The 14,847-nt window shown below is 47.5% G+C and overlaps 1 protein-coding gene across 1 annotated transcript in view; it reads right to left on the bottom strand.

Moving 5' to 3' along the window:
• Window positions 1-1,204: 1,204 nt before the first annotated feature.
• Window positions 1,205-14,847, bottom strand: part of gpc1b (glypican 1b) — a 61,678-nt gene continuing 48,035 nt past the window's right edge. The window contains exons 3-9 of the mRNA XM_036554119.1: window positions 13,070-13,461; window positions 5,674-5,839; window positions 5,125-5,255; window positions 3,926-4,057; window positions 3,116-3,249; window positions 2,328-2,503; window positions 1,205-1,457 (exon numbers count right to left, since the gene is read on the bottom strand). Coding sequence (XP_036410012.1) covers window positions 1,249-1,457; window positions 2,328-2,503; window positions 3,116-3,249; window positions 3,926-4,057; window positions 5,125-5,255; window positions 5,674-5,839; window positions 13,070-13,461 — 1,340 coding nt within the window. The 3' untranslated portion in view covers window positions 1,205-1,248. The remainder of the gene's footprint in view (window positions 1,458-2,327; window positions 2,504-3,115; window positions 3,250-3,925; window positions 4,058-5,124; window positions 5,256-5,673; window positions 5,840-13,069; window positions 13,462-14,847) is intronic.

Below are 14,847 nucleotides of genomic sequence, written 5' to 3'. Positions count from 1 at the left end.
ATATAATGAGAGGCAGGTACACAATTTATTTTAATCACAAGTGGTTATATGGTGCAGTGCTTTTTTTTTTTTTTCTCGACTGTGCTGGCTAACGTGGACTCGGACGGGGCAGACAGTAAAGCAGTCCCGTTCGGACTGAACGACGGTCCTCCAGCCGCTCGCTCGAGTCGTTCGCTTGTGTCCCTCGCCGTCTCAGTCACCAAAAAAAGGAGCCTAAAGCTTCTGGATAAGACGAACAGAGTTTTTTTTTTTTCTGCATCTCCATGTCAAAAAGAAAAACAAAAAAAAAACCACACAAAACAAACAGTAGGTACCCCGCTAACACATAACCTTCTCAGCGAGGCGCAGTTATGCTATGAGAATATTAGGTGCTAAGCTGAGTCACCCTTTTGTCTGTTTCTCCATTGCTAATGAGTAGAGCTGAGCTGAAACTTTAGATTTTCAAACCCTCCCACCCTTGACATACCTCTCTACCAGCACTGAGAGGGGGAGAGAGATGCTATTAGATTTGCAGTTCTGTCTCACTGTGATTTTACCCCAGATACCTCAGTACCGCGGTTTTCAGAACATTTAGCTCTTAGCCAGTGGGGACAGATCTGTGAGAACCTCATCTTTATTCAAGTTCTGTTTGAAGCTGTTCTTCTATTAATATGCATTTTATTGGCCTCTCATGATTGGCCTGAAATCAAGGACATTTTGATATTCTCACTTGAAACCCATGAACTGTTTTTAGTTCCAATAACAAAAAAAAGTCGCACACTTAACATCAAATGAAATGCTCTGTAGTTTGCCCTCCTCTTGTAATAAGAGTTTTCTTTGTTATAATAAATAAATACTCCCAGACCCCATTTAAACAAGTAGAAAAACAAAAGTTTGGCTCAGCACTACTGCAAAGCCAGTCCCAACTGTGCCAACACACATTTCAAACATACACCTATAGATTTTCTTTTGACATTTCTTAGGTACAGAATTTCAGAGAACCCCGACACCAGACACCAAACGATGCGAAAGACCAGCTCTAAACGTGCCATATATTAAAAATAATGACAAAGGAACGACAAAAAAACAAGAATATTCATTATTCCACTTTTTCTTCTCCAGGATAGGTTGTCCATTCATTCATTCATTCATTTATTTTTTTTTTTTGTTTTGTTTTTTTGGCAAAGTTACCAGCCCAACCCTCCCTCCCCTCCCACAGCCCCAGTCCCAGTCCCATACACAGTCCCGATTGGTGGCATTGCCTGTCAATTACCGCCTTAACAGCAGTGTGGCCAATGAGAGCAAGAGGAGGGCAATGCAGGGGTGGATCTGGCTGCCTGTGCCTTTGACAACCTTCTTGTTCTCTGGAGGGTAAGCGTAGAGTTTCGGTCTGTCTGTGTTGGGGACGATGATGCGGGGTCCACGGGCACACACCTCATCTGTGCACATTCCACTTCCTGATCCGCTGACATCATCACCTGTGGACAAAAAAAAAAAAAAAGAGACATTGAAACGCTTCAGAGGGGAAACCACAGCCAGGTAACATGACTTCAGAAGTCTTGTGGATTGAGTGTCTGTCTTAGCAGAAGAGGCTTTAAACCGAACACCACTTGTTTTTGCATCTCACAAACAGTAATGCAGGAATGGATTACTGTGATGTCCCTGCAGTGCACTGGTGTCATCTCTTGGGGGCGCTCTGGCACCTCAGGCTGCTTAAAGCCACGCGTGTTGGAATAAACTCTGAGTCTGTCAGCCGTCCAACATCAAACACTCATTCTACAGAGATCAATTACCCGTGTGCTGTTAAAGACCTCTAGAGGGCAATCATGTTCTCCAGATAACAACTTATAGCATGCTCTGGACAAATATGTGTGATTTTGATGTGGCTGTTCTCCTCTATAGGAAGTGGTACTGTCCTGTCCTGTTCTGTCCTGGTACTGTGGTACTGCAAGCACAAAAAAACTGATGCAGGGGTATAATTGTGCATATGACTTTCACTCTAGAAATAACAGAGTGGATCCCAGGGACAGAACTAATTATTTGGGAGAAAGAATAAGAACACACGGAATAAGCATCTGAATTTTCCTCCCTGTCTGATACTAGATTGGTGTATCAGGCCCCGATCTGACATCAAAGCTAAGAGAAGTTATTTCTGTTGAAAGCGTGTGTCCATGATTGTCCGCATCTCTAGGTTAAGCATCTGACACCACAAATGAGGCAGATTTGAAATGCTCCAAAATAAATCCTATGCTAATTTAAAATGTATGGGATGATTACAATAACCTGACAAGATTTAGCCTCCTAGCCAAGTATTACTTCTGGCCACTAGGGGGTGGCGTGGCACTCACTGGTGTCCTGGAAGTCGACATCGTTGCCGTTGAAGGCGTTCTTCAGGCGATTAGTCATAATCTTGAGTTGCATGATCTGCTGGCGGATAGTCATGTCTGGCTTGGTGATGTCAATCTCCACTTCGGGGTTGTTGATCTGACTGGCCAGGCCGTCCCCCATCACCTCAGGAAGATAGCTGTCAGATGAAGTGAAGAGAGAGGGGCATCATCATCTTGATGATCTACATACGAACCACTAACAAAGGGATCATTCAGAAAAGGAGCCCTCCTTCGGCTGCCAGCAAAAAAAAAAAAACACGCTATAAACAAGTCTAAGAAGGTAGCCTCGTCTGGCACGTCCTTTTGTTAATCCTTCCCCTTCTCTGTCATCTTGCATTACATCACATGTATTTTTCTTGCTAAAAAAAGACAAAATTCCTTACTCCATCATCCAGCAGTGATCCTGGCTTAGCTACTTGGAACAAGAGTAACTCATTAGAGTCCTCCGATTGTTTCATTTCATATTTGCTTGTGGTATAGCTTCTATTTGACAGATTGTGTGATTATACAGCTGGATATTGGAGTGCGGCTCCTTGCTTGAGGGTATAACTGCACTGCCTCAGACTGAGACTTGTGACGGGCTAATTACGACTCAAGTGCCCAAACCACTGATCCACACTGTTGCCTAGTCATTGCCGATATTCATAATGTTCACAGAACATAGTGGGGTGTAACCAGTCCATTTCTGAGATATATACATACACTGCGGCGATGTAGAGTGCACAACCAGAGCCCTTTTCTGCGCATACCTGCCCCTGGTCATGCCGTTCCAGCACTTCTCCTCGTTGGCCGGGTCGGCTGCCACCCTTTCGCTGCAGAGGGCCGTGGGCAGCTGCACCCAGTACTGCTGCATGTCCCTCAGCTTTGCCGTCACATCAGAGACCTGGAGAGAGAGAACGGGCATGCGGTCGTTATGCGAATATAAGTCCGCAGAAATGGCTTCTCAGCGAAGCGCATTATGCCGGTTTGCAAAGGTCTGTCCCAAAGATTTTCATCTTCATTAGCAATCGATTCTTTAATCTGCCGTTAGGCTTTGCATCATTGTGCAGAAAAAATACCAGGGAAGAATTAAACTCTACACACTCTCTGGGCCAATTTGCCAGTGGGTTATCTCGCTGTGGACACCGTGCCAAGGCCTTTAACATCACAGCCCCACACTAACAAGGCACTTCCTGCTTCCCTTTGAAAGACTTATGGAATCCTTCCAATCCAGCTCCCACTGAGGTTTCATCCAGCTCTTAGAGGAATGAGTCTATTTCTGAACAGCAAACTGGATTTATAGTTAGATTACGGAGGAAGATCATTTTATTTGCTGGATGGAAGTGTAGGAGTTGGGGAGAGGTGGGAGAGTGACTTAGTGAAAGAAGGAGAGGGAGAGAAGAAGGGGGGAGAGAGAAAGACAAAGAGGGAGAGAGAGGGGAGATGTGAGTAGGAAAGGAAGAGAGAGAGCGGGAGGGAGAGAGAGAGAGAGAAAGAGGGAGAGAGGAGAGATGTGAATAGGAAAAGAAGAGAGAGAAGGAGAGAGAGAGAGAGGGAGGGAGAGACAGGACAGCACTGACCAGCTTCTCCAGCCTGGCCCCAGTGGCGGCGCTGCTCCTGTCCTCCACGGGGGTCTTCCCTCTCTTTCTGGTGTCCTCAGCCGCCGAGCTGCCAGTCCCAGCCACCCTGGGGTTCCCACAGGCCTGAAACACCTGTAGAGGGATGGAAACGACCCAAGTGAGACACCCCAGGAGACTATCCCCACTACAGGGTGAGTGACTATCAGTAACCTGCTCAGGTATGCCTGGAGTGACAGTTCACTATCCCAGAGAAGGCCGTCCCCGTTATGATAACAATGAACCATTCCTCGTTTCAGCAGCTCAGAAGCCACCGACTCCCCGTTGTCACAATAATGGGCTTTTGTCAGTTTCTCCCCCATCCGCTCATAGCATCCAGCTCCCTGGCAGTTGAAAATATTTTACCTCCTGGCAAGACAGTGTACCGCAACATTTTGCCATTTTTAAAGCATTACACACTCCTCATAAAAAAGGGATATTGTTGTTTGGTTTCATGCTCTGTAAGTGGTGTGAATTCCTGCAAACCCGATTCGCTTAGGAAACGGCATGAATTCCAGGGAATTCTACCTATCCAAATCACTGTGCAGAGCTGGCCCAGTTCGCAGTGTGATCTTAATGCCCCCTGGGGCTAGACAGTGGTTTCTGTATGCTCCAACCCCTTAGAGGGGTAAGGGGTGTAGAGGGAGGATGGGGAACAGAGAAGTCTTTGTTCTGTGCTGTTTTTACATCACGCTGTTCCACCTTTCATTTCATAAAGAATGTTTCATTGCTCCTAAAGCCTTATAAATGATGCATTAAACTTTCAGTTGTACACAATAAAATCCAAGTACTTTTTGGACCCAGAGAAATTTCATTACTCCTGCATGAGGTATGTAAACCATAAAAAAGGAGGCCTTCAAAATTTTTAGGCAAGAGAATCTTCCGTGCTGGATACAGATATATACATCCACACCCAACTGGGTGAGAGAGAGGGCAGAGAAGTGCTGATCAGTAAAGAGGCAGGGACCACACAGGAAGGGGGTGGAGTATAGCTGGTGTGTGTGTGTGTGTGTGTCTGTGTGTGTCTTTATGTGAGTGTGTGTGTGTGTGTGTGTGTGTGTGTGTGTGTGTGTGTGTGTGTGTGTGTGTCTGTGTGTATGTGTGTGTATGTGAGCGTGTGTGTGCGCGTGGGTGGTGGGGGGGTTATTATTGGCAGAGCTGACCTTGCTCGTAAAGACCTCCACATTCTCCTGCATGGTAAGAATGGCCTCTGAGATTCGAACGGGAAGAGTGAGGATGACCGTGTCCACGCTGGTCTGACCGTTGAAGCGTTCGGCCACCTGCAACATGGCGTCTGGAGAGATGGAGGACCAGAGTGAGAGGGAGCAAAAGAAAGAAGGAGCAAGTAGGGACAGAAAAGAGAATTTTTACAATGTCCCTTATATACTGACATCTTTCAATCAACTCAAATTGTACTGCCAGGCATTTAATCTATTTGCTGGTCATCTTGAAATGTATGTTAATACACCATTGATGCAGAGACATATATATCAATACACCATTTATGCATAGAAACATTAAGTGTAGTGTACGTATGAGCGTGTAAATGTGTGTGACTGTGTGTGTGTGTGTGTGTATGTGAGTGTGCACACTCGCAGTGTAAGCTAAGTGAGCTCTGAGCATGTGTCTGGTAGTTCTCCCCTGTCTTTGCCTGGACGTTCTCCACTCTCTGTGCAGCGGTTCTGGCCCGTGGACCCCTGGGCCTCACTCACCAACCAGGTTCTTCCACTCGGTGTCCAGGTCGGCCTGGTTGGCCAGGCAGCCCTTCATCACGTTCCTGCAGTAGTTGCTGCAGGGCTTGGTGGAGCCCATGCCGCGGCAGTGGGGACAGTACAGGAGCTTCATGATGGCGCGCGTGCACTCCGCGCTGAGGGGCACCTGGGGAACACAGACAACCACAACCTGTATCAGCCAGCAGAGACAGCAGCAGTCACGGTGGGGGTGGAAAAGTAGGAGGAAGAATGGGAGGAGGAAGAATGGGAGGAAGAAGAAGAAGATGGTGATGGTGATGGTGATGGTGAAGATGATGATGATGATGATGAAGAAAAAGAAGTTTATGGTGATGAAGAAGATGATGAAGAAGAAGACTTTATCCTGGGATTATCGGATACATCGCTCACATTTTACAACTCACAAGGGTACAGCAGCTGTGCATCACCTTGGATTCATTCCTGCATCTGTCTGCAAATGAGTACAGATCATGGGAAACTGAGATTCCTCTGTTGTGAACTTGGCTACACTACATGAAAGTTAAAATCCAGTTAAAATATTCACTATACGCATATGTAACAGGGCATACATGTTCTAAAGCTGTGGATTGTTCCAAATAAAGTCAACTGACAAATCAGAGAGTGAATGCAGAAAGGCTCTTACTACAATGAGCCATGCTCCTTTCATCAATCCACTCATTGAGGAAAACAATGGCAGGGAATTGAACGTGTCTCACACATACAGTAGATTCTCCACATGACTAATAAAAAGAACAGGATAATTTTAGGTTAAAGTTAGGTTGTTTTTAGCTTCCCCTATTTCAGGCTCTTCAGCCTCCACTGGTGCAAAACACAGGCAAAGGATGAGTTAGTATTCAGCACCATGGACAGCAAACAGCACCACCTATGGATGAAGTGGGGAATGTGGCTTTTAGCCTGGGATGAGTGGTGAGGCTGGCATATCCTGTTACTACAAAGACATTCTTTGTCTGGGATGTAGCCCTGCTTTAGTCAGTCTTGTCTGCATTTATCCTGCCCAGAACGTAGATCTAAGTCGAAGCCCAACTTTTCTGGAATGTTTAATGGCAAACGAATTATAAGACAACGATTATGTTACCGATGCATACTGATATCTTACAGAAATAACCAGCGTGAAAGTCACAACACGTAACGTCACACATATCATCCAACAGGCGCACCAACTTGGAGCTTAAACTTCATTTCTGGACAAATTATTTGAAAATGACACCCAGGCACTTCAAAACAAAACCAAAAAAAACAGTTTAGGTGGTCACACTGTACTAATCCCAAACCAAGAACATTACAAGATTATAGTATTATAGACACAGGTACACCCAACAAAACATTTTCCCTTGGGTTTCATTTTCTTGTACAGTGCAAACACCCCAGGTGCCATTAGAGGTACTGTCAGACAGGAGCATTCAGTGATGGGTCCGTGGTTCTCTCTGTGACCTGCACCGTGTTGAAGTGTTATTACGGCGGGCCACTGTGATAAGGACAGCAAATCGGCTGACAGCTCCTGAGGTCTCCACACCAACGTCCCGCAGACGACCTTACACCGAACCACCTGCTGAGTATAAAGCGTACACGGCACTGCTTTCATCTCTAATGTGTCTGGATGACAATTTAAAAAAGCGTGATATTTACCGCAAATGGACCCCCTGGTCAGGCAAAGTGGGCATTTTCTGAGGCAGGCCGAGAGATTGCGTCCAAGTTCCCCTTTTCTTGGGGAAACACAAAGCCATTTTTTTCCCCTCATATACTAAAAATCAATACCATCCACATATGCCATTTGTGTTTCACTCAATCAAGCAACATGTGTCCCCCACAAAGAAGAACTATCCCCGAGGTCTCAGTAAAAAATATTGATTCACATTGAGGGTAAAGTTGCAGCAGCTGTCCCCAAAACAAAAGCCAGGTGGAACTCATAATGTAAGATTCTAATTACACAGTATCTGGAATTCCAACCTCAGTCAGTCTATTTTAGCCATTTCTGATTACATGGCAAATTATTTCCGCAAAACAATCCTCTCTAAAAAAAAGAAAAACTAAATTGAAAAACTAAATGTAATTGTGGATTGTGGCTGAGATATTTCTGGAAGCCTCTTTCGGTGGAAAGCAGATGGTATCTGTGTTTACAAAATGTGGAAAAGCAAAAAAAAAAAAAAAAACATTGTGAGAACGAATACGGGATCCCTGGTCTCCCACAAGTTGTTTTTACCCCACGTACGCACCCCCCCCACCCCCCCAGTGCAACTGGCTGCTTCATTTTCCCAGCCCAACATAGCCCGAAGCAGAGGATTCATTTCACTGTGTGGGTATGAGGAGGGGGGGAGGGGCTGTCTTAATGGACAAAATCCACCACATCAAAGTGTGAGGAGCCTCTCTGACTCATCATAGCCCAGCATGCTGAGCGGAGAGGCCCTGCGGTACTGAGCTCTGCGGTGCTGAACCCTCATCAGCTCTTCTCTCTGGCAGCCCTCACACCCAGCTGAGTGGCAGCGTCATCCAAACAGCTCCCAGAGCAAGGAGCATGACCACCAGTCTGCCAGGGGCTGGAGGGGAAGGCCCTAGGCTTTGGACAATGGGGGGGGGGGGCATAGGAAGAGTACTGCTCAGGCTACCAGCCCACTGCCTTCCTACCACCATGTTGGGATGACAGGGCTCTGGGGTGGGCTGTCAGCTTGTCTAAGTCTTAGAAGGGATAAGGGATTCAGACTGGCAGCCCCCTTTGTGGGTACCAAGCAGCTTATTATCACAGCAGGAGAGGGGCAGGACTACCAGGTAATGTGCCCATATAAAAAGCAGAAGGACAAGGGGGAGGAGCAAGCCTTACACATTACACTCATTGGCTTAGCAGATGCCCTTATCCAGTACAACTTTTAGCATCCTACATGTAAATGCCATTTATACAGCAGGATATTTACTGAAGGATTTTTGTCATCGTTAGCACTAAACAACGGCAGTCTTGCTCAAGGGGACAACACCAGTGGCACGCCTAGGAGCTGAGCCGTGAACGAGCCGGGATTACAGGCTTCTCTCCTTAACGGCTGCACTTCAGCTCCGAAGCGGCCCTGTCAGACACGGGGAGAAATCACGAGTCAGACGGCCTTTAGATGACGGAGCGCAGCCCCCGCGTCCTGATTGCTAGTATTACTTCAATCATTATAATAACACCGCATTTAGAGTTTGCTGATTGCAGCCGGAGGAACAATAGGCGCGCCAGGACCCCGCACTCAGGACAATGGCCTTGATGCAATTAGCGACCACTCCGCGGCTCTGATTGTTCGGGACTCATTATGAAGGCCTGTCGCACTCTCGAGTGACGCGGCCGGCAAAGTACGACAATGTCCCCGCTAAATGAAGACCGAGGATAAGATCGCGAGGGCTTTATTACGTTTTTTCTTACGACAGGGACCGCGGCAGCTAGAGCTGGAGGGGCGTAATCTTAGCCGCTACCCGATTCGCACGTTCCTCTCCCCCCCCTGTGAGTTTCCAGAGAGCAAAAGCAGAGTACCAGCTGCTCTGCACGGACCTTCGGCGGAGGAAGGGGCCGTGCTTGCGCAGACCGGGCAGGGATAAAGCTCTGTCACAGACGTCCGCTGTTACAGAGAGTGTATTAAAGGCGGGGCCGACTCAATTTCCGCAGGATCCAGACCCGGCAGACAGTGCCAGTCTGAGAACCCCACTCAGGAGATCTCTCTGGAAGTCGGAGGCACTAAGCATACTGTTTACATTGATCCGGGATATGTAGGTGTAATCCTCTTACTGGGGACAAATAAAATATTTGTAAGGATTGCGGTACAAATCCAACATTCCGGAAGTGAGATTAACTCAGTCATTTTAATATGGCCTGACTAACGCTTTTGAAAAGGGGAAAAAAAAGCCTTTTGCCACTGTATATCTTGGAATGGGATTCTAAACAGCTGTTTTATCAAGGATATGGGATATCCACTTATATCTCACATCATGAGAAGTGATGTGAATGACTGCACAGTATCCCAAAGCCCTTTGAATCTGCTTCTGTATTTGAGTCTCCCTCCCTTCCAGCGTGTGTATAGGTGTGTGCGCATGTGGGTATGGGTTTAAATCTCTCCCTCTAAGAGTATCAACATGTATCTAGGTGTGAGTTTCAGTCTCAAAGTGAGTTTGAATCTCTGTCTAGACAGGTGTGTGTATGCGTGTGTATGTGTGCGTGTGTGTGTGTGTGCGTGCCTATACCACGCTGGACGGGGATGCACTCCAATGTTTGTAAAACTCCACTGATGTGAAAAGTGAAGGCCGCTCTCCGCTCAGCACTGGTTTATTTTTGTGATACCGCGAGGAGGATGCTGAGGGGTCAGGGAGGGCTTGGGAAGACGCGAACGGGACGTTTCTCTGTGGAGGAGAGAGCAGCCCTGCCTTCCTGCCTCTGGCCTCTCCCAGCTGCCTTTAAGGAGGAAGCGTGCTCCTCATGTCCTACTTGCTGCGGCTCGCCGCCCGGGAAGGCAACGCTCTGGGGAGGTAAAGGACACTGGCAACCGGTGCAGGCAGGGAGGGATTCGGTAGATGTTGGCCAGATTCTTGTTTTGGCTCTCTTGTTCTTGTCTTCCCTTTCCTCTCTCTGTGTCGCTTTATTTCCCATTCTCTGTCTTTCCCTCTCTCTCTCTCTCTCTCTCTCTCTCTCTTCCCTCTCTCTATCTTGCCCTCTCTCTCCCTCAATCTCACCCTCTCTCAGCCAATTTCTCTTTTTATAACCAAATTTTCCCCTCAGCTCATCCAAATGAAACAGATTCTGTTTATTTCTATTGCATCTACAGTATACACCATTGGTCCGGATGCTGGAGGCACTGAGCGATTTAAAACAATACATGAATCAGCATTTAAACAAAGAAGGCTGAGGTTATTAGGCAATTTCATCCAGATGGAATTGAAGGGGCGAAGGAAAATTCACATCATGCAGTCCGCCCAGGCCTGGCTAAAGCCTGGCTCCATTTTAAAATCTCTTTTACCAGAGTCTTGGGATGCTACAGAGATTTTCAATCCATGCGTAATGCCTACATTCAATCTAACCACATTACGCTGTCCCTTTTATGTATGAGTGGTAAATTGAGCAAGTAGGCTTTTTTTAATTTCCTTTATGCTAAATCTTTCTTTAATTTTAGTGACCATTACACTCAGGATAATGTGAAGTGACAATAACTACTACTTGCTGTAATTTGTTTCTAAAAGACAAAGCAAATTGCAGTTATATTGTATCGGGCCCTAAACTGAGATTTAAACATGCCGTAGGTTTGCTACAGACTTACAGAGTCTGCATTTGTTGAGTTCTGGCTCCAGACACAATGAGAGCAGCAGATTTCCACATTGTGCGGTAAACACACTCAGTCACCTCGCCATTAACAGGCTATAAATAGGGATGACCGACTCCTTACAAAGCAATCAATTCCATACCGAATTACAGCTGGAGAGGGAAAATTAAGATCATGCAGTCCGCCCTGGCCATCCAAAAACAAAACTAAACTAAAACAGCTCCTGAAGTGCACATCCTCCTAGCAACAAGCCCGTACGGAAAAAAAATAAAAAGAGGTTTTGTAACAAGACATTTTGTAGCTGAGGTCGAATCTCCAGGAATCTTGCTGTTATAACCAAGACATGCACGCCTCCAGCCCCCTGTCTCCCACTTTATACATTGTGGCGCATTAATTATAGGCAGGTGAGCTATTAATCACGCCCTTATGGAAACACCAGCAGGTGAACAGCAGTGAGGGGCCCGGCCAGAGAGTAAACGGAGAGATGAATTGCTCCATGCTGCATGGACGCAGCCAGCACAATGCCCGGAGAGCAGCTGCGAGGTGACCCCCTCCTCCCCGGGGAATCGGGACCCCGCCCCCAGCCCCGCCCCGCTCATTAATCTGGAGAGAGAGTCGGCGCGCGCTGATCGACCTTGACCTTAAGGGCAAAGTCGTTTTCACACGCTGGCAGATGCCGCCTCTCCTCCTAAAACGCGGCGCTGGCCTCGTGATTGCGGCATGTAGAACACGTCCAAGCGGAGTCAAGATTCAGAGCGGATGCCATCAATATGACCATGAGAGGAGCACGCCCTTATGGTCTCCTATCTACTGTTTGTAAAATCCTTGCGTTGAAAACAATGAAATATATACAAAAGATCCTGGGTCTCTTAAATATTGTAATACGGGTTATATAGTACTATGCTACAATGACAAATCTAGATGAATTAAAATCATTTCACTGCTGGATGTTAGCAGAGGAGTATATCTGAAATCATGTGAGCGCTTCGTGACCTCAATCAGAGCGCCAGCAGTCGCCAAGTCCCTGGCGTCAGCGGGTCAGAGAGATATTTCGTAAAAAAAAAAAAAAAAGAGCTCCACTAATTACATACAGATTTTCAGACAGTCCTCTCCATTTAATGAACACAGCTCCCAATTCCCCTCAGAGCGCGAGTCACGGAATATGTGGAGCGGGAAGGGGACGGAGTGGGAGGCCGGGGCTGCGCTGGTGCGCTCTCATTTCCTGGCAGCAGGAGTGCTGTGGTTAGGAGACCGATGAGGTGCTGAGCATGGATCGGGGGGGGGGGCATCTGGCGAAAGAAGTGCCAGCTTTGCATACCTCCCCAACAGTCCGTTATTGTCTTCACGGCCCATATCAGGGAAGATCTATGGCTGTGCTTTAATTGATTCCAAGGTCCCACTGGCAGGGAGGGAGCTCTGCGCAACCCCCCCCCCCCCAACCCCGGGTTCTGTGTGGGAGGGGAGGGGATGTATCCCTCACGGCGCAGTGACATTAACTGCTGTCCCAGCTGCTGACAGCCTTGGTCCCCGGGGCCGCTGTGGTTTATTTGACCGCTCATTTCCGATAACATCAATCCCCTGTGCTTTACTGCATGCATCCAGACAGGGGCAGAGATAGTGTTTGTGTGTGTGTGTACATATCCATGATCAATTATCATTCCTAGTTTTACTAGGATGGCATATACTAGATCTAGATTTATTTCCTGACATAATACATCACATTACCTTTTTGTCATCTGCAGATGCCCTTATCCAGCGTGACTTACATACATATAGGTTTTTTTTTTTATCCATGTATAGCTGGATATACACTAAGGTAATCGTGGGTTAAGTACCTTGCCCAAGCAGCATTGTCCATGAGGGGAATCAAAACAGCAACCTCTCGGTTATGAGCCCTGCTCTTTACCACTGTGCCACACTGCTACTCATGGTGTTATAAGTGGTCCTTGACTAAATAAGTTGTGTACGTCTTGCATTCCTATCAAGTGACCAATTACACGCACATGCTATGGGACAGACAGTGGACCTCATAGGTCCACCCCTACAAAGAGGGGTGTGAAAGAGAGGAGAGAGCAGCTGGGTCTCACCTGGGACACCTTCCGCACCACCTCCCCGCTGACCACCAGGCCCTGGACGAAGGAGCGGGCGGCCACGAAGGCGCGGGTGGCCTTGAGCTTCAGGTCGCGGGGCGCGTCGCCGAAGGGTCGCAGCGTCTCCGTCTGCTTGGCCACGCACTCCAGGTACTCGTCGCCCATGGCGTACTGCGGGTTGGAGGCCTTGAAGAGGCGCTCCAGCAGCCGGGCCCAGAACTCGTTGAGCGCCTCCTCCAGGTTGACGCTGGAGCCGCGGTAGTAGCGGCGCAGCTCGCCGTACAGGTCCTGGAAGACGCGGGCGTTCTGAGAGTACAGCGCCCCGTACGTCGCCCGGAAGGACTCCTGCAGGTGGGTGTCTGAGCGGTTCAGCAGGTCCAGGAAGTGGTCTGTGAAGGAAGCGGTGACATGCACAGAAAAGGGGGTTTTAGGGTAATCGGGATTAGTGATCAGTGATGATGATGGCATTTCCACAGCTGAGAATGTTGTTACAGATATGCCAGAGGAAACAGCCTACTGATAAACAGAACTCACCCACTGCTTCTTACAAGAATTGCAATTATTTTATTAGTGCAGAATAGTTTGTTACGCAGGGATTCATCAGAGCGGAACTGAAACATCTATTTAGTTTGTATCATGCTGAAGAAATAGAGAGCAGGACTTTTCATGTGTTTATTATGCAGGGCAGTAACTGGCGATGCTGACCAGAAGAGAAAGCCTTAAGAGAAACAACAATTTCCTGTCCACACACTCTCTCTCACTCACAGAAACACAGACACACACATACCTGCGTGAACAGAAAATACACACAAATAGATTGCTCTTGCCACCATGCAGCACCACTGCCCCATTATGTCCTCTACCTTATGAAAGGTGTATTAAAGTAAATCTGGTACAGGCAGAGCTTGTCCTCATGGGTTTCTGCGGTAACAAAACCCAGCTGATGAGCGGCCATGTCTGAACAGTGTTATTTTCTCCACTTCGAGTCGATGCCACTCTTCATTTCAGTCATCATAACATTTGAGGTTTTGTGAGGAAAAGCTGCCAGTAATTTACTTTCCGTCAGCCCGTGGTAATATGCCGGTGAAAGAGATCTTTTTCATCACCGAAGTCTCTGTTATACCGGTGAAACGCACCACAATAAGAGTTTCAAACAGAAACACTAATGAAAAAAACTAAAAGAAGAGGTGTTGAAGCATGGTATGAAAGACTGTAAAGGAGTGAAATACACAGGCTGAAATTGCCCTACACACCACAAAGTGCACACGCACGCACACGCGCACACACACACACACACACACACACACACACACACACACACACACACACATGCACAAGCACGCACACACACACACACACACGCACGCACAAGCACACACATACACACACACACACGTTGCCACCTGCTGGGAAATCAGGCTCTGCCTAGTCCTCTCCCAAAAGTAACAAATAATAAAAGACGAGGTGAGCACTGTCACCCACGCTGTTCCACAAAGCGCTCTGACCTCCTCGTCATGGATCAGAGCCACTTTAATCTCAGTTGACATGAGCGCTCGGGCAGCTTTGAAGACATCTTGTCTCTCCCTGAATGACACCCCAGATGGATGGCTCAGTCGTCTCGGATCGGCGAAGCGTCTGAGAACTGGGTTAGACGATTCCCTCGAACGTGCCCCTTCCACACACACACACACACACGCACACACACACACACACACACACACACACGGTTTCCCAGATCCATACGGCCCAGAGACAATCAATGTGGAACCGCTTAC

The sequence above is a fragment of the Megalops cyprinoides genome, chromosome 20 (genome assembly GCF_013368585.1).
Source record: "Megalops cyprinoides isolate fMegCyp1 chromosome 20, fMegCyp1.pri, whole genome shotgun sequence".
Taxonomy (NCBI): domain Eukaryota; kingdom Metazoa; phylum Chordata; class Actinopteri; order Elopiformes; family Megalopidae; genus Megalops; species Megalops cyprinoides.
Note: the sequence above shows the minus strand (reverse complement) of the source record. Positions and strands in the feature narration are given on the sequence as shown.